This window comes from Phyllostomus discolor, chromosome 10, assembly GCF_004126475.2.
Source record: "Phyllostomus discolor isolate MPI-MPIP mPhyDis1 chromosome 10, mPhyDis1.pri.v3, whole genome shotgun sequence".
In the NCBI taxonomy this organism is placed as follows: domain Eukaryota; kingdom Metazoa; phylum Chordata; class Mammalia; order Chiroptera; family Phyllostomidae; genus Phyllostomus; species Phyllostomus discolor.
In genome coordinates this window covers 10,292,853-10,319,950 of record NC_040912.2, presented here as the reverse complement: position 1 = coordinate 10,319,950, position 27,098 = coordinate 10,292,853, and the positions used below count along the sequence as shown (strand labels likewise).

General features: G+C 45.8%; 1 protein-coding gene across 2 annotated transcripts in view; it reads right to left on the bottom strand.

The window, feature by feature from the left end:
- Window positions 1-26,657, bottom strand: part of CPVL (carboxypeptidase vitellogenic like) — a 108,081-nt gene extending 81,424 nt beyond the window's left edge. Inside the window, exons 1-3 of one of the 2 annotated variants that reach the window (XM_028526055.2) lie at window positions 26,483-26,657; window positions 10,841-11,032; window positions 1,894-2,012 (exon numbers count right to left, since the gene is read on the bottom strand). In XM_028526055.2, the coding sequence (XP_028381856.1) occupies window positions 1,894-2,012; window positions 10,841-11,009 (288 nt within the window). In that variant the 5' untranslated portion in view covers window positions 11,010-11,032; window positions 26,483-26,657. Of the gene's footprint in view, window positions 1-1,893; window positions 2,013-10,840; window positions 11,033-20,457; window positions 20,534-26,482 lie in introns of those variants that run through there. The other variant, XM_036010455.1, reaches the window with a different exon arrangement.
- Between the last annotated feature and the right edge of the window lie 441 nt (window positions 26,658-27,098).

Genomic DNA, 27,098 nt, shown 5'->3' with positions numbered 1-27,098 from the left:
CCTGCAGCCTCCAGAAGCGCTATGGCCCTACTAACAACACCCAGACTGCAGCCCAGTGGGACTGTGTCAGACGGCGGACCTACTGAACTGTGAAACAATGCATTTGTGTTGTTCAGGCCACTGTTGTGATCAGTTTCATAGCAGCAACAGAAACGAATGCAACGGGGCTCGTGATAAATGCCTGTACTCAACAACGCTGACAGATGCGATGTGAAAAAGGCACTTGTGCACTGTGGTTTCTGAAAGGTGTCAAGTTTAAGGGACTTCCAAGAACACAAGGAAAATTTCCACCTGTTAGGATTAGGTTCATATGTCTAGGCTTAATTTATATCAGTTTTCCTTAAGACAGTCGTGCTGGATGTTTGGGTATTTCCTTGATTGCCTCTGAGGGTCCATTCTCTGCTCTGTGCCCTGGAAGGCAGACCTCGAGGGGAGAGACTCCCTCCCCCTCTGGATTCCCCCATGGGGAGGCCCCAGCAGGAACCTGCAGGACAGTCAGGGGGCAAGTTTGCACTTGAACCGCCCCAAGAGTGAGCCCCCCCTTAAACTTTGTACTCTAGGGGTCCTCATTCGCCTCACTCAGCAGGAAGAAATAAAAATCCCCTGTCGGGTCCCGACCAAAAAGCATCTCCATGCCCCCCCCATTTCTCACCTGCCTCCCCCCACCCACAAACATGTGTTGGATGATGTCAGAGGCCGTGGTTGGCAGAGCAAAACTGAGAAATCAGAAAATACGTAGAACCCAACAGTGCCAAGCAGAAGCAATCTGATTTGAAAACCATCCTGGATTAAGCAATTTACCCAGTCATTATATATGTAGCACAGCTATATGCAAATCACATGCAAATATAAATACCACCCTCCATAGGGGCAGCCTTTTCATTGTTTGCTCAGACTCCTAAAGCAAATCCAATTTGGAAAATAAAAATAGAAAATTACCCTGTGGTGGGCTAACGTTGATTTATGCATCTCAGCTCCTCCGCCAATGCCTCCGCCAGCACCCATAAGCCTAAAACGATTTATTCATGCTGAAGAACTGTGTGACTTTGAAGTAAGCTTATGAGGATTGCTGAAGTACAAGGGTGTACCTGCCTGTGTCTATTATGGACTTCAGAGGGTAAGTGGTCCCCTCCTCCAGGAAGCCATCCTAGATGACCACTTTTTCCCACCCTTTCATCTAGAGTAGATGAAAGTTCCCTCTCCTCTGTGCTCTACAGAGTACTGCTCAATTAGTGGGTACTGGGTGTATGAAGGAGTGAGTGTGGGAATATGGCCCAGCAAACTCCACAGATAGGGTAACCATATAAGGCCACAATCAACTAGCCCCGGCTGACGTAGCTCAGTGGATTGAGCTCGGGCTGCGAACCAAAGCATCACAGGTTGGATTCCCAGTCAGGGCACATGCCTGGGTTGCAGGTCACGGCCCCCAGCAAACGAACATTGATGTTTCTCTCTCTCTCTCTCTCCCTCCCTTCCCTCTCTAAAAAATAAATAAATAAAATTAAAAAAAAAAAAGACCACAATGAACTAAGACGTGCTTGGATATGCATTACCTGTGAACCTCAGGAATCCCCCCACTTCTTATCCTCCTTGGCTTCCCATGACCCCAGGTTTTTTTGTTTGTTTGTTTTGTTTTGTTTTGTTTAAGAAAACAACAAAAAGGAAGGAGACGGCGGTGACAGGAAGATGGTGGTGGGGTAAATATTCCAAATAAGGCCGCAAGGCATTTCAAAGCTGAGCACCAAGCAGAGCCACTGCCCCCTGTTTTTAGGAAAAGATAACTAAATACATAAATATACTCTTGGTTTAGTTACAGGCTGGCGTTTCTACCCCTGAGCTGCAGAGCGCGCCCTGGAGCGCCGGTGTTTTGGCAGGGCGCTGCCGTGGGCTTACCTCCGCCGGGAAGAACCAGAAGAAGAGGTTGCTGTTGTACGTCTTATTCACAGTGAGGAAGCCGCAGTAGCTCACCACGTTCAGTCCTTGGAGAGGAGCCACGGCGCTCAGTTGTCTCCCTGGTGGGGGAAATTTTACCCAAGGATTAGGGAAATAATGCAGGGTTAGCCGTCTCCATCTCGACCGAAACCCCGCCCTCCCCCCACCCCGGGACCAGGGCTGGGGTGGAGTCATGAGCAAGGCTACGAGCGTGCGGGCAGAAGGGTCCCAATGGCAGCCCATTCCAGTGTGTTCAGGACAAGTGCACGTACTCAACCTGCACAACTTAGCCAAGGACGGTGACATCTTTCAGCTTTTCCTGGGGGCCCCCGATTATAATGTATGAGCGATGATAAGATTTTTATTAAGAGAGGATAAAGATCACCTAATCTCAGCCCCACTCTAGAAAGGTATGTAAACCAAGGTGTTCCCGTTGGGCCACCTGGAAAGCCAGGGCAAAATAAAGTCACCTGACCCCAAAGGAGGGGCTGCAAGGACGACAAGATAGCTGAGTAGCCCTCCGCCTGGGGGGCCCGTGGTCCCCACATCCCCTTTATCATGAAAGCCAAGAACCTGCTACCTCCATCGAGGCAGATGGACTGAGGCCATGGGGAGTGGGGGCAGCTGAGGACGGCCAGGGAGGGTGGGGTGAGGCAGACGGTGAGACTGGGGTTGACCTTGTGTCCACTCAGAGGGAGCCAGATAGGACAATGGGACAGTTCTAGAGGGCAGAGGTCCTGGCTGTCTTATTGCAGCAAAGGGAAAGGAACGGCGGGGGTGGGGGGCGGGAAGGAAACACTCACACTGCTAAGGCCACTCCGGAGGAAATCACACTGATAGGGGAGAGCATTTAAAAGGCCTCTGTACATCAGGCGGTAAGTATAATCATTATCCCCGCCCCACAGGTGAGAAAACGGAAGCACAGGCAGGTGAAGTAACTTGCCCAAGGCCACATGGCTAGGAGTGAAGGGGAGCTGAGGCCTGGACCTGGGAGTCACACTGTGCTCCCTCCCCCACCCCACACACTGCTGCGCACTGGAGAGTGAGTCATAAGGTGGGAGCGATTATGACTAGGGAAGCAGTGATTCGGGAGTGGAGAAGGAACAGAAATTAGGTATCTGGGCACGGTGGGGAAGTGGACAGGGAAGTCTGAGTAAAGGAGAGCCCTTTCGTGATAACAAGGCCAGTGTCCCCCCCAAATCAAATTATTCACGAGGGGCCGTGGCAGTCTGAGACGTGCTGCGGTGGAGACTGGCGGGTAGACGGGAGCCGGCAAGGAAGCTCGATCCTGCGCACAGGCCACGGCCGGAAGCTACTTTCAGTGGGTGCTGGAGTCCCCAGGCTCTGTGGTGTGGCGGCTCCCCTGTCCTCCCAACTGTGCATTCGGTGACATCAGACAGGGTGCAGCGAGCCGCGGTGAGAGTGGCCGCACTCAGGGAATGTGTGCTACAAAGGGGGACCTACCCCCCAGGGCCACTTGCTAAACTTCCACCAGCAAGCACACTGCGGCCCTGGGCCACAGCTTCCTCTTGGCAATCGGACCTGCCTCCCCAAAGGGGATCTGTCCTCTGTACCACACTGCTCCTTTTCCCTGGGACTCCCCTGATGCTAGTGCTACTACTGACCACCTTTGCGTAGGCAGAGATTTGGCCTCTCTGGGCTCCGGTTTCTCACCTAGGGAAGGTGGATACCATTAAGTCCATGCACAGAAAACCTGTAGAAAAGAAGCCGGTTCACAGGGAGCATTGCTGTTGTTATCTTTGAAATGCATCCACTGAGTGGAAACAGGGGGTGGTATCTGGAGGCAGGGTCGATGGCGGGGATGCAGGAAAGGTGTCAACGGGCAGTTCCCAGAGGACCCTGCTAGGGAAGCTTGGTAAGACAAGTGTGGGCTCTGAGTCGGACAGACCTGGGTGTGCAGTCCTGATTAGGCTTTCTAGCGAGTGATGCCACCTCTCCGAGCCTCTTTCCCTTCATGCCAAACACCGATGCCGACCTCCCCCATCCTGGGCTGTCTGTGAGGATTGAATGAAAACACGCTGAACCCTTCCCATGGAGCTGGACAGAAAACAAGGGCTCGAGTAAAGGGAGGGGCGATCATCTGCCCAGGCCACGTGGAGGGCAGTCCAGAAGACTTTGCCTTTTTCTGTCTCAGTCTAGTTCCCCCAGGGGAGGTTGCTCAACCCAACCTCATCAGCTCTGCCCCTTCTCTTCCAATGAGATCAACCCCCCTCCAGAAAAAAAGAGAGAAAGGAAGGAGAGAGAAGGATTTGGAGAACAAGCAAAGGGCGATAGATGTTTAGCAGGCACCGCTCCCCCACCCCACACCCTTCCCTCCAGCAACCATTTCTTCCCTCTCCTCTTCTTTGCTTCCACCTCGACTGGTCCAGAGAAGTATCATCCTCCGGGTTTGGGCAGCCTTTAAAACCCTTGTTTGGGGGCCATTTGAAAAACTGAGATATACTCAACCTACAACACGATGTCAGATGTACAACCTAATGATCAGACATGTGCATGCACGGCACAGCTGGCATCACAGTAAGTGCAGTTAACATCTGTCGCCACGCAGCTACACATTTTGGCCTTGTGATCGGAACCTTTAAGATTTACCCTCTTAGCAACGATCAAATATGCAATGCCGTATTGTTCATTATACTCTCCATGCAGTCCCTTCCACCCCCAAGATGTACGTCTTTTATCACTGCAAGTTTGTACCTAAAATACACTTCAGAAACGTTTTTCACAAAATTGTTAATCTTCTCCAAGTCAGAGAACTCCCCTCAAGCCCTCCAAAAAAGGAGGGCAGAGAACTGGAGACGAGGGCCTGGGAAGGAGTGAGACGTGAAGCATGGAGGGGTGAGCCGGCGGGGGAGGATCCGTGAAAGAAGACAGTGAAAAATGAGCAGGGTCAACGTAGAGTGAGAAGAGAGAACACATATAAGAGACAGGAGCTGGAGGGAATGGAATCTGGGGGTGGGATGATTGGATCGATCTATCTCTCTGAGACCAGCCCAGCACAAGGCCCGCTGGCCTCCCCCGAGAATGACCCACATGCCCCCTCCCCTCTGAGCCCATCCTTTCTGAGGATCCCAAGTTGTTTCTTTGCTACCTGTACTTACTTCTGGTCCATTTCCTACCTTGTTTTCTAGAGCAGGGGCTACTGGAAAACAAGGAATCTGTCTAATTTATTTTTGCACCCCTGGGGACATATCACGCTGACTTACACACTTAAGACAGTCAGTACATACCAAACCAGACAATAACATACACAATGAATGAAAGAATGTTAATGAATGGATGAATGAATGAATGGATGAATGAATGAATGAACTAAGAGAGGTCACACTAACAATGCACTAGGATCAGTTTATTTCTACAAAAACCTTTCAAGGCAGGCAGGCAGGCCTTATTAAACTCTTAAGAAGTTTAGAGAAAACTTTTCTCTGGCCCACAAGAACATGGTTCCCCCTGTTTCAATGTCCCTTAACTAAACCACAGTAAAATAATTAAAAGTTCTTTAAACTCAAATGACTTTCTAAATATTTTCAGATCATCAGTTCATTCTTCCAGAGTCTGTCAACGGAATGTGGACAATAACCCCCCAAGGTGTAGAAGTCTTTTCTTCCTGGAAGCAGGACTCACAATACAAATGTTCAAAACCATTAAAGAGAGGAAAATGGCTTCTTAGTGGCGATGTCACTTCCTCCTTGTCATTTACTGCTGTTCACAGGGTGAGTGATGTTACTAAGATCAAAAAGATCTTAGCGTGACCAAGGAGGGCACGACCCTCACATTCACCAAGACTCTGGCCACCACCAGTACAGAGGAGACACGACCAGACCCTAAGTAATAGCAAATTAAGAAGTAATAATAGCAAAATATTCTTTAAAATTTGTGAAAATGCGGTGTTTATAAACATGCTAAAATTTGCCTCATAGATTCATTTTGTTTTTAGACAGTAAGGATGTGTTCTCGCTGCAGAGAAAGTAAACATGCTTTTATAATTACATAACACTAAGCCGGCTAATTGGAGATTTTAAAAATAAAAATTTCCTTTGTCTTTGTGAACGACTATTCACTTCAAAAATGTTCCGTTGCAGTATTAGGCTCACGTTCTTAAGGTTTTGACAGACCCAACAAACAGAAGAGATTTAGGGGAACGAGGTAACCAGCTGTCCCGAGTTTCCTGAGCTTTCAGTCAAGTAGACGAATAAAATTATCCTTAATGATGTTATCAGGGCTGCGTGTGAATACCCAGACGTACCAGATTGTAGATCAACCACTTAAAATTCCAACAGGAGATTTTGACGATATAACAGAACATTGGAAAGTGACAGTACAACAGATTTAATATTTATTTTTAAATATATTTTATTATGCTATTACAGTTGTCCCCACTTTATTCCCCTCTGCCCTACACACCCCTCCCACCCACTTCCCCCCGCTTTTGTTCATGTCCATCGGTCGAACATGTAAGTTCTTTAGCGTCTACATTTCCCATACTATTCTTAATCCCCCCTATTTTCTACCTACCATTTATGCTCCTTATTCTCTGTACCTTTTCCCCTTCTCTCCCCCTCCCATTCTCCCACTAATAACCCTCCATATGATCTCCATTTCTGTGATTCTGTTCTAGTTGTTTGATTAATTTGTTTTTGTTTTTGTTTTAGGTTTGGTTGTTAATAGCTATGAGTCTGTTCTCATTTTACTGTTTACATTTTTTAGCTTCTTTTTCTTAGATAAGTCCCTTTAACATTTCATATAATAAGGGCTGGGTGATGATGAACCCCTTTAACTTGATTTTATCTGAGAAGCATTTTATCTGCCCTTCCATTCTCAATGATAGCTTTCCTGGATAGAGTAATCTTGGATGTAGGTCCTTGCCTTTCATGACTTTGAATACTTCTTTCCAGCCCCTTCTTGCCTATAAGATTTCTTTCGAGAAATCAGCTGATAGTCTAATGGGAACTCCTTTGTAGGTAACTGTCTCCTGTTGTCTTGCTGCTGCTAAAATTCTCTCCTTATCTTTAATCTTGGGTAATGTAATTATGATGTGCCTTGGTGTGTGCTTCCTTGGGTCCAACTTCTTTGGGACTCTCTGACCTTCCTGGACTTCCTGAAAGTCTATTTCCTTTGCCAGATTGGGGAAGTTCTCCTTTATTATTTTTTCAAATAAGTTTTCAATTTCTTATTTTTTGTCTTCTCCTTCTGGCACCCCTAAGATTTGGATGTTGAAATGTTTAAAGTTGTCCCAGAGGTTCCTAAGCCTCTCCTCATTTTTCTGAATTCTTGTTTCTTCATTCTGTTCTGGTTGAATGTTTCTTTCTTCCTTCTGCTCCAAACCATTGGTTTGCGTCCCAGTTTCCTTCCTGTCACTGTTGGTTCCCTGTACATTTTCCCTTATTTCACTTTTCATTACCTTCACTTTTTCCTCTATTTTATGATGATACTCAGCCAGTTCTGTGAGCATCCTGATTACCAGTGCTTTGAACTTTGCATCTGATAGGTTGGCTACCTATTTATCACTCAGTTGTACTTTTTCTGGAGCCTTGATCTGTTCTTTCATTTGGACCATTTTTTGGTCTTAGCATGCCTGTTATGTAGTGAGGGGCGGAGCCTTAGGTGTTCACCAGGGTGAGGCAACCCATGCTGCTGTATTGTGACACTGTATGTCCGGGAAGGGTCTGAGAGGGAACAATGCCACTTGTTCAGCTCTCTGCTGGATTTTAGTCACTTCTTCCACTATCCACAAGCAAACTGGGCCCTTCTGGTGCTGATTCCTGGGTGGGTGGGTATGTTCTAGGACCCTGTGGGTCTCTCCAACAAACTCGCCTGTGAGGCTGGGAGTTCCCCCTACTACCACTACAACCCCCAGAGGTGTTTTCAGTCAGAGGTCTGAGGCTTTATTTCCCCGCGCTGGGGCCCTGGGTTGTGTGGTCTGTCTGCTCCCTGGTTGTTCCTCTCAGTTTATCTGCGCATGAATGTGGGTCTGCCCGGTTTGCCAGCTGCCACCTTGTTGTGAGTCCTCTTCACCCAGCTGCCTGTCTCCACCCCTCCTCCTGGTCTGGGTGAATGTATCTTTTTTAACTCCTTGGTTGCTGGACTTCCATACAGTTCAATTTTCTGGCAGTTCTGGTTGGTTTTAAATTTGTTATCATCCTTCTTTTGGTTGTGTGAGGAAGCAAAGTGTATCTACCTAGGACTCCGTCTTGGCTGGAAGAGATGTAATATTTTAAATATTGTCACTCCTCAGATGGTAGTCTATCAGGGCTGGCATGGAGGGACAAAAAGTGAAACTGTCTCCCTCAAAATCATTCTTTGCTCCTGCTGATGACCATACTGCAAGGCTCGTAGTCAAGAAACACAGGAACGAGAGAGGTATGGACGCTCTCTCTGGTGGGTTTCTCTCTATGCCTCTCTCTTGATTGCACCACTCGATGACGCCTTTGTTTTAACTGTTTTCCTCACTCAGGATGCACAAGCCCTTTTCTATTTACCCCAAATTTGCCCAATACCCTCAAGTCTGGAGCTGGCCACATAGCACAGTGGTTCATACCTCGGGCTCTGGAGTCAGCAGAGCTGGGTTTTAATTCCATCTCTGCCACGTCCTAGCTTTTAATAGCCCTGGGTAAGATAATGAACTTCTCTGGGCCTCCTTTTCTCATCTGGAAAATGGGAATGGTAATTATGCTTTCTTCATGAGGGTTGCTCTGGGCATGAAAGGAACTAATGTGTGTGTGAAGCACAATGCCTGGCACACAATGAGGTCTCAAATTCAAATTCTACAAATATTTACTGAGTGCCGATTATATAGAGACACTGTGCTAGGTACTGGAGACTTCATTTTTTTTTTGCAATGGTGGTTACTTGTTATATTCCCTTACAACAATTACTATTTTCTATCTGGATTGTGCCCACCAACCAGATAGCTTCCTTTTCAAAATCTCCAGCATGCCCACCTCAAATGCAACCCTTCAGTTTTCCAATATGCACTGCCTTCTTCTTGAATTGTTTCGTGTGTGAATGTCAGGTTCCACTCCAGGAGAGCACGAGCTCTCAAATGAGAAAAAATCAGAGCAGGCGTATCACAGAGCAGGTGTTGGACAGTGTAGGTCGTAAACACATCTCGGCTAATATTACCTGCAGCCCCTTGGACAGATCATGGGAGGCATGTGAGTCTCGACTATAGATCAGTAGAGCTAGTTATGAGTGTTTCATTCCTTCTCAGTTCTAACCGACATGGTTTGCTTTGATTTACTGTTAGTGGACATAATCTAAGGCATCAGTGTGCTCTTACTAAAGCCGCCAAAATAACACATGGGTTCCAACGTGGAAGATTTGAATTAGCAATGTTTTCTTGCCTCTTTATGCACGTCTGGTGATATGAGCCTTTACTGGTAGGCTACCATCTATTCGGCATTTTTCTACAGCAAGTAAAAATGAGTCTTTTCAAAAAAACAAACTGACTACACTATCTAACTATTTTATCAAATGTACACTAATTACATCATCAAAGTTTTCCACCTTTTCTGAGAAAAAAGACCATGAAACATGGAACCAATGGGTATTTCAGAAAAGACATACGAACAGGACTCAAACGCACCCTTCAGATACGATAATATTTTGGTTTTAAACCAAACAACAAAAACAATGATGACATCCTATTGGCTAGGAGAATGTTTCAAATGATGAAAAGTTGCTTTATTTGAACTTTCCATGTGGATTTTTTTTTTCATCTTTAAACGGATCACTTCCCTACAGTTTTCAGTGTCACTCCCACAGACGTCACTCCCATGATGTCTCCCAACCCAGCGGCCGAAGAGGCATTAACTCTGCCCACCCTCCCATGATAGGGCATAAACTTTGGTCCTCCAGAGCAAACACCAAGCCTATGATGGCACCTGTGCACCGGATGCCGTGCCTCTCGGCTACTCAAAGAAAGGGCTCCAGCAAGAGCTGCCCCCAACCAACCTTCCCCTTCTGCTAGACCAGTTCTCCAAGGCTCTTCCTGACCCCACAGCTTCCTCCAGCCACCACCCCATTTCTCTGCTTCCTTTCAGTATCAGCTCCTCAAACTGCTGCCTATATCCTCTTAGAGTTCGGGAGCCCCCTGAGGCCCAGAAAGATGAATTTATCTATACAGTGCTTTACCTAAGTGTTAAGAGCAGAATCTGGGCATAAACTTTAGTCTCTGATGACACCAAATGACAACTCTTTTCCCATTAATAATAACAACAGAAAATCCCATTTACAAATAATGTTTAGAGAGCAATGTATGGGATATTAAGCGTTTCCATATGCATGTTCTCATCTGATTCTTATAATACCCCTGCACTGTGGGTATGCTGTTACATCTCCATCTTATTAATGAGGAAACTGGGGCCTAGGCTTTTTGGGGGTAACCTGCCAGGCAAGGGGGCCCAGCACACTGGCTGTGAACGTGGATTCTGCAGTGAGGCTCTCTGGGTGTGGAGCCTGCCTCTGCCAGCTGGTGTCTGTGTGCCTCTGACAAGGAACTTCATCTATTTCTGCTTAGTTTCTTGTGTGTTCCTTAGTTCCTTGGCTTGTCCAGATATTTAAATGGGTGTAAATATCAGTGGGATACTTGGAACCTGTAACTGACACACAGTCAGTTCTAAGGTTGGTGTTAGCCCTATTAAGTGTCCAGTGGCGGACAGACAGTGTACTAGTTCTGTAGACAGAAGTTCAGGGACCCACCCGCTGGATAAACTGGCGCCAACGGACTCTCATCTTAGCTCATAACTCAGATATGTGACAGCCAATCATCAGTATGTGAACTAAAAGGAGTGACTAAAAATATCAGAATAGATTGGGGATCCTGGAGGATAATTGTTTAGAAAAGCAACAACTACTGAAAGCATACCAGGGGTTTTCTGATTAGACTTACCTTCTACAACTTTCCCAGCTTCGATGTAGGGAGTGAGATGTAGTGGCTGCCCTGTGTCTCCCCCATCATGAGGCACAGACACGTGGGTGTTTCCGGACCTGAAGTGAAACAGCCCACGGCCACTAGGGCAGAGCATGAGCAGGGCCAACAGAACAGCCTCCTTCCACATGGCACCGGCCAGTCGCTCTCAACCTAGGATGAAAACAGCAACAGTCCTCCAATGAATCAGAAGAGTAAATAGTTCCCTAGCCTTTTCACGTGCAAGATAGTAATTGATTCACTCAAAAAAAACATTGTGTGTAAAGGTCCTTTGCTAAGCACCTTGCATACCACCTAATTAAAATAGGCCCGATCCCTGCTCAGTTTGAAATTAACAGTCTACTGGGGGGCTGGGTTATGCAAGAGATTTACTATTTAACTGGAGAAACAATTTGTATTTCTAAAACTATGGTCTGGAAAGCAAATTCAGTGGAGGATTAAAGCGTCAAGACAACAAAGGCTCTGTCATTAATCAGCAAATAAGTGGTTGTGACAGTTTACCACTACGGGAAAGCAGAGGACGGAGAACACACTTCAGGCCGAGGGAAGCTGGGAGAGCCTGGGCAAGGTCAGGGGTGACAGAAAGGCGATGGGCCTCAAACAGGCAGGAGGAACGGGGTAGACGTTGCTGGTGGGTGGGGCACCGGGAGCAATGGTGAGACCGTTGCAGGGAAATTTCAAATCATCAAAATGGGTTTCTTCTTCCCTCTGCTGTCTCTTACAAAGTCAGTAACCCCTGCATCCAAGAACCAAGAAAAGAGAAAAGGAAGAGAGGGAGGGTTCCACAACTGTCTTCGGGTCCCTGCCCCCTGGCTTCAGACTTGATTAACACAAACTTCCAAGGTTCTTCGAATCTGATATTTGCTTAGAGTGTTCATCTGGGCTGATAATGTTAATGGCTTAAAATTGTATGATGATTTCCCCAACTTGTAAATAAACATGTAAATTGTATTTACGATGGGCTTCCTTTTGCATTTCTAACTGATTCGATCTCTTAATAACTTAACCAGGAGAGTGAGGATCACCATCAGCAGTGTTAGTTAAGGGAACGTGACTCCCGAGCGTGCGTCAGGCAAGGCTCGAGCGTGGAGGAATCAAACGAGAGCGCAGCCAGGGTCAGGACGAGGGCATACAGGGAGTCTGGGGGAAATGCAGGTCAAATCTCGTCTTTTTTCTAAAATGTTGATATCGTTTTCAAAATGGGTTTGGGGGGGGCCTTGATTTTGATTATTTTCAAATACTATATTAAAACACTGTTTATTGCCCTGGTTGGCGTAGCTCAGTGGATTGAGCACGGGCTTCAAACCAGGCATCGCAGGTTTGATTCCCAGTCAGGGCACATGCCTAGGTTGCAGGCCATGGCCCCGAGTAACTGCACATTGATGTCTCTCTCTCTCTCTCTCCCCCCTTCCCTCTCTAAAAATGAATAAATAAAATCTTAAAAAAACACACTATTTATCTTGATTACTGAGCTTTTTGGGCACAGTTAAGTGTCTCACCCAAGGCAGGTGCCTCTCTTGCTTCACCTAAATGCTGACCCTGCTGAGTGTTCCGATGCCCTGCATCAGTGCTGGTACAGGACTCGGCCTTGCCACTCTCTAAGCATGATCCAAGTTTTCGGTTCCAAAGTCTTAGTAAGATACATGAAATATCCCTGGCTGGCATAGCTCAGTGGATTGAGCATGGGCTGGGAACCAAAGTGTCCCAGGTTCGATTCCCAGCCAGGGTACATTCCTGGGTTGCAGGCCAGAACCCCCAGCAACCGCACATTGATGTTTCTCTCTCTCTCCCTTCTCTCTCTAAAAATAAATACATAAAATCTTTAATTAAAAAATATACATGAAATAAATAAACACTCCATTCACTGAGATTACTGGATGCAAAATGAAATATGCAATTATGCAAATATCATGCCTCCTTTTGGTGCTTTAAAATGCCAAACCATTATAACATCTTAAAAACACAAAATGTGTAAAAATCGATTACCACCTGCTTATCACAACCCAATTTGGCATAATATGAAAATGCTGGTTGTAGCAAATTTAAAGAGATTTTCGGCCACATTACCCCAATGAGATAAAAATCTGTAATTGTAATTGGATTGAATATATAATCTTTGTATAGAATTATATATTCAGCATATAAAACACTTAATAAAGTCCCCATCCTTAACTAAAGAAGCCTAATCATACACAGTCTGTACTTATAATTTGCTTTTGCCTATTATTGACTATAATAATGAACAACATGAATTTAGAAACTGAAATTGGGTTCCCAAGAAGCCCAAGGGTAATGACCACTATGGCACTAATAAAATATTTTTAAAATTATGTGACCTTGTTGTGCTGATGTTTTAATAACAGCCACTTTCAAGGAATGCTTGAAGTCAACAATCTTACTCTGTAGCTGGCTTAGAAAAAAAATCTGTGGTATTAAAACATACTGGAAGAAGCTCTTCCAGTAAAAGGTTGTTTTTCCTGGGGGCAGAAATGAGACACTAATCATGCCATCCGATTTCTCAGGCTTGCTGCTGCAAACCTCCAGCCCCCTTAATGGAAGGCATTAATATTTGAACAACCAGCGTAGTTAGAGCACTTCCCCTGTAAGCAGATGTTGACTCAAAGATGTTAAAGAAAGGTGAAACTGTTCTCATTTTAAATGACATATCTAATTCATAAAAGTTACGAGTTGGGTCATTTTACTAGATCTCATTAACATTTAATCAAACAAGTGTTAAAGTCGTGGTTTCCCGTGTAGGGGAATTAAAGCAACGTTTTTCATTTCCTGGTGTTCATTTAACTGTCGGAATTCCTGAACTGGGCTAAGCCGCCATCTCTCCTAATGAAATGAAAGCTGTTATCATAAATAGAGAAGTCTTTTTTCTTCACAGCCTTCTCAAATGTTTTGCTTATCATAAACTAGCCTGAATTTTTTTTACTTTTTGAACAACGAGTACTTCTAAACTAATAAACCTTGTACCAGAAGCTATTATCCATAGAGGTGAAAGAAAAAATTATTCGCCATATACTTGATCATATGTCTATTTGAAATAGTATGAAAACACTGGCGCTATTTCCAGTCCAAATATATCATATTGGAGGATTCAGACAAACTGTTCCATTTAATACATGTTTAGAAACAATAAAATCCAGGAATATTGGCAGAATCAAATAAGCCAAAGGTCAAAAGCATATGACTGTCTTACTAAACATTAAATGTTACAGTTGAAAACTATGTGGACAATGTACAATTTTTATATAAGCAAAGTTATTTATCACAGTGTTTTGAAGAATAAAAACAGTCAACAATGTAAAAATTTAAGATAAAAGCCCTAGCTGGTGTAGCTCAGTGGATTGAGCTCAGGCTGCGAACCAAAGTGTCGCAGGTTCGATTCCCAGTCAGGGCACATGCCTGGGTTGCAGGCCTGACCCCCAGCAACCACACATTGATGTTTCTCTCTCTCTCTCTCTTTCTCCCTCCCTTCCCTCTCTAAAAATAAATAAATAAAATCTTTAAAAAAATTTAAGATAAGTGAGTTCCTGTACACCAAAAAGATGAACTCATAAATAGCGATTAATATGACTACTAATAATGCTTTGAAAAATATACTAAAATATTAGGTAGATAAAAGCAGGCTATTAAATCCGACACTGGTATTTTCTCTTCATTTAACACTTCTTAAGAACTTCTACATTTTCTACCACTAATCTTATAATCAGGAAAGAAATCGTTTTTTGGTTTTGAAGACAAAGCGAATTAGCTGATAAACATGGCCAAACAGATGCTTGGTTTTTCCCCTTCTCGCTACGGTTATGGCCTGTGGCACTTCCCAGGAGTGACACTCTGTTTGCTCTTTTACAGCAGGTCCTTCTTCCCCCAACATCCTGATCCCCTGAAGCCCTAGGCTGACCTCAGAGGCTCAGAGTATGCTTTCTCTCCGGCAAATTAGAAGGCTCTGCATACATGTGAGATTGCTATCATAGCAGTTAGTATTCTTACATTTGTGTTTGATTCTGCTATAAATAGAGCCTATAGCAGATGTGCATATAATTGGTGCGAGGCAAATACTTGTGGAACGAATCGATCCAAAAAAATGAATCATGATATTTTAGACCTAGATGAGATAATACATGCTCGCATGGCCCAATTTTTCATCGTACCGACTAGGAAACTGAAGCCAGAAAATTAAGTAAGTGATTTGCTTAAGATTGCACCACTGGTGAGCAGCAGAGCCAAGCCAGACTCCGAGCCAGGACTGTTCATGGCTTGAGACCCACGAACCGCATTCCTCTCTCCCATCTCTGCTTACAGCTGCATTCAGATAGCCTGGCTCTTACCGTCTCAACAGGCAACATAGTCTGTAAGGGTCCTAGACCCTTTCCAAGCCAGATAGAGGATGTAGTAAAATAAATAAATTAAAAAAAAAAAGAAACACCAGTGAGTAAATCTTTCCAGAGAAATTTGGTTCTTAGAAAGAGTTCGTATTAATCCAGGGTCGGCCGTGACGGATTCCGTGGGCCGTGGGCAGGACAGCGACGACTCTGCGTCCCAGTCGGCGTGTTCGAACCAGCGAGCAGACTTCCGGGGCCTTGGCGAACCACTTGTTGGACACGGCGGTTGTTGCACATGACACCACAAAAGTTTACCATTGAATAAGTTAGACTGAAAAAATGTCACAAATACTCAACATTCATCACTTCCGAACTATTGCACTGCATTTTACTATTCTCTGTGCTCTGGAGTTAAGTTTCTCTGTGTGTCCGGTGGACAGGTTATCTAATGGTTTGCTGCTGCGCAGTTCACTCCAACTCAGTGTTTAGTGATGTCTGTCGGCAGCTTACCGTCAACCACGGTGGGAATATTTACACCAGGGACCTCAGCAGGTCCCTGGTCAGGCCCCACCACAGGTCGGGGCTCCCCTGCCCCCACTCCCAAGAGCCAGTTTTGAATATATACCTGCACGTGCTGGTCTCACGTCTCTCATCTGAAAAATGAGCTGGAAGCCGCCTTCTATCAACTCACACTTTAATTCCAATGGAAACAATCAGCAGAAGAGGCAAAAGGGAAAGTCCTACCGAGTTGCCATCTGTGTGTGGAAGCAGCCAGCGACACACTCAGATACGCAAGGGCCTGAGAGGAAACCTGCCACTGGGAGGTGTGTGTTCTACCGACGAAGAAGAACTGAGAACAAAAACTTCAGAATGAGGACGAGAAACCAGAACCACCAGTTCAAGCAGCACTTGTGTTCTCTCCATCTCTCTTTCCAGCTTCTCTGTTTTGCATTACAGGTTATTCCAGTTACAGGATAAAAGTCGTTTATGTACCCCTGGTCGGGTGGCTCAACTGGTTGGAGCATCGTCCCATACACCAAAAGGTTTCGGGTTCGACTCCCAGTCAGGATGCATGCCTCGGTTGCTGTTTCTGTCCCTGGTTGGGGTGCATACGGGAGGCAACCGATTTATGTTTCTCTCTCTCTCTCTCTCTCTCTCTCTCTCTTTCTCCCTCTCCTCTAAAATCAATAAACATATCCTCAGGTGAGGATTTTAAAAATTGTTTATGTAATAATTGTTATAGATGCAATTAAAACAGTTATTTGGGGCCCCCTTACATATTTAACTGACTTAAATAGTTCTCAACATAACAAAACATTCCCCCAAGCAAACAAACAAACAACAAACAAAACCAGGCGAACTAACAGACATTTCCAAGAAATCTGTAATTTAAAAAGGACCCATTCATCTATTAAGATTATTCATGTATATCCAAAGCATTTGAATCCTGTAATAAGGGGCTATTGTGCAACCCTGAGTTAAATACCAACTCTAAGCCCAAATCCACGTATTTTGCGAAATAGATTTCCATGCAAATGATAGAAGAAACCCTCTGTTTGGAGGGATCCACTATTCATCTTCCCTATGACGTCATGTTAATTTCTAAAGTTGATCTTCGAAGCGCTCTGTACCCTGAGAGCGCATAGCACACGCCACACCAGGGAAGGGGCACCTTTTGCTGAAGTGGCCCTGAGACCAAACGGCCTTATCTCCTTGTCACAGGCCTGCCCCTCTGGCACAAGAGCTTTGGTGTCTCACCTTGCAGGTGAGTTTGTCATCCCCGTCTCTGCCATTGCATCCTTGGACTCACAGAGAAGGGGGACACACTGGAGTTACGTGGCAGGCAGAGAATGAAAAGAATCAGGAACAGGAGATAATAATATTATCCGACACCCTACTAGGGAGCTTTACCTTGGAATCTTACTGCAACCAGAAGGAAAATTTGAGTGGGGGTGGAAGCAAAGAGTAGGCATGTCCCAAAATGCTAATAAGAGCTGTGAAATAGAAAGACCATCCCCATGATCAAAGGCATCATCGTGATAAGGATACCAATCATACCTATTAATTATTAAATGCTTCCTGGTTGCAGAACTGTGCTAATTGCTTTATAGTTTTATTTCTGACCAGCACCGTGCAGGTGCTATTTTCATCCCATTCTATAGGTGAGCAGCTGAGCCTCAGAGGATTTAACTCACTTGCCCAGGTTCACGTAGCTAATAAGTGGTAGGACAAGGAATTCAGGCCAGTCCTTAGCGGCCTCCAGAGGCCATTCTGTACTCCTAATACCAGAATGCCCCAAAAGGTGCTACATGGGCCAGGGTCCCTCTTTCTTATTTAGGTAAGCTTGGAAATACTGCCTAGTATCTCCCCCTGGACTTAAATTATTATGTGGCTGAGAAGTTTGAAAGCTGCATTTGGGCTAACACCGGTCAGGAAACACGTCTCTGGGTGAAGCCTGCCTTGAGGAAGCAGTGCAAAGGCCCTGAGGGGCAAACAAGCTTTGTTTGTTGTTGGCTGGTGGGTGTACAGGGAATGAAGGAGGAAGTGGCACGTGGCGAGTGTGGAGGGTAGTCAGGGCCCACATACATGGAGTCTTACCTGTATTCATATGCAGTAGTGTTTCATTTTAATTGCAAGGGGAGACCACTGCAGGCTTTTAAGTGAGTGGGTAATGCACTCTAATTAGACTTGTGGAATGTAATGTGAAATGATCACGTTGGTTGCTTCCTAGCAAGTGGACTTCAGGAGGATAGGATGGAATCAGGATACCAATTAGGAAGCTGGTGTAGTAATCCAGGAGAGGGGGTAGAGGCTGAGGTCAGGGAGTAGCAGTAGTGCTGGTGAAAAGTGGTCGGCTACACCTGGAAGGCACAGCCATCCATCTTTGTTAATAGACTGAAATACAATAGAAAGAAGCAAGCATGACTCCTAAGTTTTTTGCCCAAAGTGACTGCATGAATTGTTATGGGCTGAATTATTTTCCCCAAAATATATGACGAAGTCCTTCAGTTGTGACCTTCTTTGGAAACAGTTTATTAGTTAAGTTAGAATGAGGTCATGCCGAGCGAGGGTGGGGCTTGAATCCAACATAATTCGTGTTCTAATAAGAGAAGAGAAACACAGGGAGAAGATGGAAGGCCGTGCAAAGACAGAGAGACACACAGGGAGAAGACAGCCATGTGAGCGTGGAGGCAGAGAAGGGAGTGATGCATCTACAAGCCAAGACACAAAGACAACTGGCAGATGCCAGAAGCTACAGGAGGGAAGGAAACATTTTCTCCTGCAGGGCTCAGAGGGAGCATGGCCCTGGCTACATGGTGATTTTGCACTTGCGGCCTGCAGAACCGAGAGACCAGACGTCCCTGTTGCTTTGGCCACCCAATGAGTGGTATTTTGTTCCAGCTTCCCCAGGACACTAACACATGGGGAGTGGGACTACTCCAGAGGTTGGAGAGACCACAATACTGTTCTGGAAAAGCCCTAAGTCCAGAGTTTCTATAAGACGAAGCCAGGTGAGGAAACTGAGGCTGAACGTTTCTCAAGCCCCAGGTTCATTTTCCCAAGCCTGCCCCCCACTCAGACACTAAGTAGTAAAGCTGGAATCTGAAGCCAGGTGTAGGCGGCTCCGAAGTCTGTGTATTTCCCATGTATCACTGTGTAAATTACAGACCATAACAAAACCCGCCTCCGGGCAAACTCTGACAGCAGCAGAATTCCGGGTGAACAGGATTATCCCCTCATCTTATTTGCAAAATGTACAGGTCCTGGAATGGCAAATGATTTAAGAGCGTGTTTATCTGCGAAGAAGTGAAAATCACATGCCCAGAGATTGCTTTACAATGGATTTCTGATGTACTTTTGTTAGTTTTAAAAATAAATTTTGGTGGGGGTGGCTGAAGCCCTCAGCCTTTTAAGACTCATGACAAAAGCAGTGCCTTCCACTGAGAAATTCTTCATTTTTACTGAAGGAAAGGTAGCCCTATTCTTTCTAGAACCAGCCTCCTTTTGGCTACCTACTGTGTTAATCAGTAGTTAGAAAGAGGAATACAATTTTTTATCATGAGAACTGTACTATGACTTGGATTTTTCACCCATGGGAGTGAATTATGTTGACAAAAATCAAAAGTAATTAAGAAACAACTCCAAAACTAAACTGATTACCTTCTTCCCTAAACATATCCCCACTTCTCTATTTTGTCTTGATTGAACACACTCTCAAGCACTGAAGTTGGAAATCCCGGACTGGCTGACTTCACTGCTTCCCTCTTGCTGCCTTTCTGCAGCCGGCCCACTGCCCATTGACTGTCCTGTGTGTTTTGTAAATCCCTCCTCTCCTCTCCAACCCCACTCCCAGATCCCAACCCAGGTCTCTACCATTACTTGCCTGGACCAGTACAAATCTCCAAGCTGATGTCTAACCCTGACTTTAACTCCTACATGAATAAATTTCCCCACTTCCCTCATTTGCTGCTGTCTCTCCTATTTTCTGGGGCCATGGGTTTTACCTTTTTTCCACCCTTGTTGTACAGCAGTCTATAACCAAGACATAGGCAAGATACAAGCATAAAGCAGGAAGTGGGTACAAAAGCAGGAGGGAGCTAGAGAGGCCAACGGAGAGGAAATCATGGAGGACGTTGTAGCTGTGCTGAGTCTCCGGTGAGTAGGAACTCCTAACTTCACATTTGTAAAGAAGACAATGGCCAGAGTGTAAGGATGGATTTAAACTAGAAAGACAGACAGCAGAGACAGGATTTAGTAGGCTTTACAATAGTCCAGAATAAAGATGATAAAGCCTAAACTAGGGGTGGGAAATAGTAACCAGGAACAGGGAAGACTGAAAATAATTCGAAGGTAAACTAAGCAGGGCCTTGTGTGTGATGAAATGCTGTATGTTGAAACAGAACAGAATCTAGGATGAGCCCTAAATCTGACTTCCATGGATGGGCAGGTGGTGGTATCATGAACTACGATTTCCCACTACTTGATTTCATCCTGAAACGAATACATCAGTGCATTTGTGTCTCTCCTTCTCCCTTTCTGTGTGGTGTGTGTGTGTGTGTGTGTGTGAGAGAGAGAGAGAGAGAGAGAGAGAATTCCAGACCCCTGAGAAAGTGAAAATCAGCTCCCTGGTGATCACACTAAGAAGTTCCCAACAGAACACTGACGACATTCCTACATACCCGAGGCCATGCTGCAGCTGCCAGATGATGGACAATCGTTTCTATCAAGCAGTTACTAGTTTCTTACCAACAGGCCCCAGCTGCTCTGGTTCCTCCGCACTTCTGAACGAAGGTTGCCGAGACAATTGCTGAACCAGCCTGGCTCCTGGACAGCAGCCTGTCACATGGGTCACCTCGTCACTGATCCCTCCTTTGACGCACTCAGCACGAGGCCAGACCTCTCAGAGTCCTCTTCCTGTGTCCCCGGTCCCTTTCAGTGTGCGCCTCCCTTTGCTTCAGGTAAGCCGATCAAACTAGCTTTGTGTGTTTACAAGCGTATTCCTGGAAGTGTTTCATCAGTGAGTTTCAACATCCCCTTGAAAAGTGTATGGAGGCCAGGTGGAGAATGTAGGGAGACGCCAAAATATAGAGAGAAGGGACAATAACTCCAGGACATCAGGGCTCTCTTATCCGAGACAAGCAGCGGAGCCTCTGCCACAGTTCTTGAATGTACAGAACGCTCCCCCAAGTCAGGTTAATTCTACAAACACTCCAACACTTAGAGGTTAAGAAAAAGACCATTATTTCCCATTGATTTGTTGATTGCTAACAATATCCTTCATCAAGAAACCCAGGCAGGACATTTTTTCATTTTCAGAATTAGAAAGGGCTGTCACTTTCCCCATGCGTCAAATACAAACTTTGTACCATGGGGTCCACGCAAAGCCTTAGAAAGGGTTTGTCTGGAACTTCTTACATTTTGCTCATCTTTGCCCCAGCCGCAGCCACATTCCCTGGTCCTTTCACACACAGAGCCCTCCCCCCCACACTCTTTTCCTTCAATAGATCTCAATTTATTAGAGATTTTTTCTGGGCATGTACTAAACTGAGATATGTTGCTAAAATTCGTGGAGTCAAAGATGAAAAATGGCTCAGTACTTGCCTTCATGGAGAAGAGAAACCTGCACAAAACTCAGGAACCCCAGGCAGGCTGGGGATGTGCTAAATAAGGTACGAGAAGCTCAGGGCTCTAAGCCACTACCGATCAACTCTGTGCTTATTCAGGTCCTCATGGGCCATGATGACCTCACTCCCAATCCAAATCCTATTGCTCAGTGTGCAACGGGCCACTTTGAACTTCAGGGGGAAAAAAAAAAAACGGAGTACAATTCTTATGTCTACCTGAGTCAACTATAATCAATTACAGAGTCAGTACAATCTTGCGGTGGGCCCTGTACCCAATCCCACCCTCTCTCCAAATTCTCACAATGGAAGGAAAGTAAGGATAAGGGGGCAAGTGATCTTAGCTATGTAAATGAGCAGGGCAACGGGAAAAGCAGAAAAATGATGGAATAAAACACATAAGCAGACAAATTAAACGTAGAATTGTCTCCTAGTTCACTCTGAAAGAACTCAGTGGAGGATAGAATGTGTGATCTTCAGGAGAATTAATGAAGCGGTTGCTAAACTCAGCCTTACAGGTTGGCATTTCTGCAGGAGTTGGACCCTTCCTGCAGAGCTTGAGAAGCTGGGTGGAAATAAGACAGGGCCAGAGGGCAGACACCCCAACAGTGGTAACCAGCTGAGCAATTTTGAGCTAAATAATCAGCCAAACCGAGGGGCCACACAAAGGAACCCACGTGTGCAAACACCTAACACATTGCCTGCTCGCAGGAAGCACTTGGGAAAGTGATGTTGTCCAACAAGAATAGCAGGAAGGATTCAGACACACAGCTTCGAGTGTGGCTCTGATGCTTTAAGACTCCACGTCTGTAGATAAAGTACCTCTATCCTGAGAGGAACCACACGTCTTCTTTTTTTTAAGATTTTATTTATTTATTTATTTATAGAGAGGGAAGGGAGGGAGAAAGAGAGAGAGAGAGAGAGAGAGAGACAGAGAGACAGAGAGAGAAACATCAATGTGCAGTTGCTGGGGCTTATGGCCTGCAACCCAGGCATGTACCCTGGCTGGGAATCAAACCTGCGACATTTTGGATCGCAGCCCACACTCAATTCACTGAGCTACGCCAGCCAGGGCCCACACTTCTTTTTAATATTATACTGAAGACACAGGAGATGAAATGCATACGTATATAAACTCATACCAGGTACTGCAAAAAGACAGAAAATACTCTGCCCTCACCTTCTACCTGAGGCCTTGGGCCAGACCCTGGCCACAGAATAGATGCTAAATCAGTCTAATTTCCCTCGCCTTGTCAGTGGTAAGGTAATACAATAAGGTGGTTTTACAGAGCTGAATATTCATTTGTGAATATTAACCTATGTCCTGAAGTATTAGCATAAAAAGGGAGCGGGGAGCGTGGGTTGCTAAATATTTAGATAAAGACTTGGTGGCTGTCGCATCCAGAATATACGTCACAGCTGAGGTTTGGTCTGGAAAATGTGGCCATCCTCGTGATGGGTTGTTATGGCTCCCAGACTAAGTGGGTGCTGCCTTGTGCAAAGATAGAGCAAATCACTCAATGGCCTGACATCATCCCAACACATGGAAAAGGTTTATGTGGACAAAGCACCGTGTATTCTGAGTCCTAGATAAAAAAGCATTTACCTTTCCCCCTTGGCTTTCCACTCTCAACTTACTCCCTGCCCCCACCCCCGGCCATGGCCCCACACCAGCCACGCCCCCTAGAGTAGGGGCAGGAGAAACCCGTCTCCAGTGGTAGGATCACACATTTGGTTCGTGACTGCTATGACTGCAATAATACTGTAGATAGTACAGTCATTAAAATCCTAAGCGATACTTGGACACCTTTATTTTTTTTCTTCTGTTCCAGGAACTCCACATACTCTGTTTTCCCTTAAGGTCTTGGCCTTTTTTCCTCCATATGTACACTCTCATTCAGCCATGCCCTGATCACGAATGGCCAGTCCGGAGAGTTGTTTGGTCTTGACCTTGCTATTGGGCTTTCCACTGCCCATGGACTCCTCCACATGATTTCCCCATTGGTCCCTCAAACCCAAAGGAGCCTTGTAACAAGACATCACCACTCCCTTTGCAATTCTTCCTCCTCTGACTTAACCTATTCTCATTGACACGCTATCTTTGTAGAAGCCTGAGCTCAACCACTGAGTCCTCCTGTCAAATCAGCCACAAAGTCCCACCCTTCTTCCTCTTGTCAATCTCTGCAATCCATTCGGTTCACGGTTTGACCTAGGACATTTGCAAAGCCTCCCAACTCCTCTCTCCGACTTTAGTCCCCCCCATGCCGATGTTACCTAACCCTAATGCCAGAAAGAGCTTTCCAGAGCACAAGATACCCTGCTCCTCAAATGCCTTCAATGGCTCCAGACTACAACCAGGATGCTTTAAACTTTCTGCATGAAATTCAACATCTTCCACCATGTGACTCCAGCAGAACCTTCCAGATGAACATCACAGAACCCCTTTGCAAACTCTGTGTTCCTGCCCAGTGAAACCCTTCCTTGTCCCCTAACTATATTCTGCCATGTGTGTCCTTACAGCTCAGCCCAGCGCCGCACAAACACTAGGCTCTAATCAGTACCAGCTGAATGAAAAGAGAATTTAGGTGGGGGTGGCACTATAAAGTTCTCTCAACTTTTCTGAATGTTTGAACATTTTCATAATCAAACATTGGGGAAAACATTCATTAAATAAATGAGTGGATATATTGAGAGTTGGGTTGCCTCCACCACAGAGAACCCGGGGAACAAGGTGGGGACAAGGGAGATGACTCTGTGTCTGAAAAAGCAAATTCCTACCATCTTATCTTCCCAGTATCCTTGGGTCTCCTCTCTAAAGCTCCTCCCTGTATTCTGATTCTAGCTCATGATGGTCTTTCTATTGCTACAATCGTTTATTGGCCCAAATGTTTATTTATAAATATGTATTTGGGTTAAAGCAATAAAGGAAGAGCAGGTGGTTTCTTGCTCAGGGTTGTACCTGCAAGATCTTGGAGGACGAGAAACCTCAATACCCTGGTTTCAGTTCACTTACGCTTAGGGGCATAGGTTTTGTCAAGAAAGCACTGGATCACTCTCTTGTGAACGGAGTCTATCATTGCTTAAATTGTTGAACTTGGAAATATATAGCATAACAGTTCAAAACCCATTCCTGGTTTTGGCTAGGAAAGTACATTTCTTAGCTTTCTGCCCTGCTTACCCCTCTCCCAAGTGAATATGGGTAGGAATGCGACATCCTTATAGAGGCACCTTTCTAGCTGAGAGACACTTCTCTACTTAACATTCTATCTAGTGGTCTTGGTTCAGTCAGTGCAAACTCTATGTCATTAAATCCCTGGGGATGTTAAACTAAAATAAACATGCTCCCTCTTTTAAATGAACTCTGCTTCCTACTACGATGGGGCCGTCCCTATTAACCTTGGGTGTTTGGTGCTAATACACAGTCCGTGATGTTCTCCGAGGCAGTGACCGAGCTCTCCTTCCATCACTGTCTTTGCTCTGCATGCACCAGGCTAGCGTGCAACATTCTGTCTTTCCTCTGACAAACCCTATGCATCCTGAAACAAGGACAGAGTCATTAACAGATACTGTCATGTTGTTTGCTTCTTACTTTTGTTTTTCCAAGAGGAGTGAATTGATGAGCTCAGCGGACTTGCTTAATACTCTTCTCAGGCGTTGGAACCTCCTGCCAGTCAAAGCCCACTTATCTCTCAGGCTATCGAGTCAGGTTAGTAGAAGCTCACTGTAAATTGGTTTAAAAGCTAGATTCACTTACGCCTCTCCAAAACAGCCAGCTCCTATGTATAAAGACAGAAAGAATAAAACGGCTCCTTGCTAAGAACACTGACATTGTATTTTAGAGTTTCCACCAAATGATTAGCCTGGGGTGGAAGTCTAGAAAGCACAGCCCCCAAAGGCTCTCCACGACCTTACAGACTTTCATGTGCTAACACAGCCAGTGCACTTGACTTAAAAAAAAAAAGTTCCAAGGCCCTGGCTGGCCTAGCTCAGTGGATTGAGCGTGGGCTTGGGAACCAAAGTGTCCCAGGTTCGATTCCCAGCCAGGGTACATTCCTGGTTGCAGGCCAGAACCCCCAGCAACCACACATTGATGTTTCTCTCTCTCTCTCTCTATCTCCCTCCCTTCCCTCTCTAAAAATAAATAAATAAAATATTTTAAAAAGTTCCAATTCTTATTTTGAACAGTTTTCTTAAAAGATATTTTTCAAGTTAGCAAAATGCATTCTTGTTGGATCTCTTTTTCTCCTAATGTTGCTGTTCTTACCCATCTTACACCAAAATAATAATAATAATAATAATAAATAGTGTAGTTGCAGTGGTGGTGGTTGCTGTACATTTAAGGGGAGAGGAAAAGACAAGTGTCTGAAATGCAGAGACTGAGATTTAGTAATCTTGAATAATCCGCTCAAGGTCACCAACTAGCAAAAGGCAACCTGGGATTTCAGTCCATAAATATGCCAAAGCCCATTTTTCCCCTGACACAAAGTTGACCTCAGATGTATTGGGTGCTTGCATTTCATCCCACTGGCTCCTACCAACTCCCTTGCAAGGCCCCAAGTCACCTGACAGGGAGCTGTCACTTGTCCCAAACCCCTGGTTTTCTCTTAATCCTACGTTCCAGGAACAATGTTCATTCTCGTGTGCTTTGGTTTCTCGGGTCAAGCCAAGTCTCCTTTTGGGGGGCACACTCGGATCAAAAGCATTTCCCACCCCCACTTCTCCACAGCACCCCGAAATCAACATCCGGAAGAGACCTGTTGAGGGAGGAAGGGGATGCTGTTCCCATCTCGCATCTAGGGTAATGGGGGGACCTCACAGCTTCACACTCCCCTGGAAGGGCCCCTGGACTCTGAGGCGCCTCCAGGTCTGGGAGAAGCCCAGGTGCAACCGCCTGGAACCGTGCCAGGAGCCTTTGGGAGACGTCCCGGGGCTGAGCGCACCCGCAGCAGAGCGTCAAGGCTCCCCAGTACCCCATCCTGGAAACTCTGGAAGGGCCGAGACAACCGACCCGTTCCCATTCCACCGCGCTTTCTTCCTTCTGGCGGCTAACGGCTCCTGAGACCCCCCCCGCCCTGCGCTCCCAGCGTGTGGCGTCCCGGTGAAGACTAGCCCGCTTTGCCCGCGCATCCCCCGAGGACCCCCGCACTTACGCAGGGCAGTCGTCACTCTGGTTCCCTCTGGTTCCCTCTGCGGTTCACCAATCAGGGAGAGGTCAGGCGCCCTTCCCCTCTCACCTACTCTTCACAAGTACCCAGCAGAAGGCGAGCTTTTAACGGCTCCTCTCAGCGACGCCCACCCTTGACCCTGACCTATCGGGCAGAAGGTACGTCCCCGCCTCCCCTCCCTGCGACCTGACCTCGCCCAGTCCGCCCTCGCCCTCGCCCTCGTAGGGCTGGGAGCAGCCCGCACCCCCGGGGTGGAACGTTAACAACGAACAGAGGAACAGCAGCTGCAACTCCGTTTGGGCGTTCATTGGCACGTTTTGATTTTCTCCCCAAGTTTTTAAGAGATGCTGTCTTTGAATTTCAACGCTGCATTTTGAAATTACCCCCCCCCCCCCCCCCGCCGGGCGTTTGCCCCTGGAAACCAAGTGGTATTTCACTCCCAGTGTTTAAAAAGCCCACGTGCATGCGTGGAGAGTCCACGTCCCAATCCCTAACACCTAGACAACTCTGAGTGCCAGCACTGAGTGCCCGATGCTTTCTCTATGTTACTGCATAGGAACCTCATAGCAACCCGATGCGTTAGCACCAGCACTATTCCCAT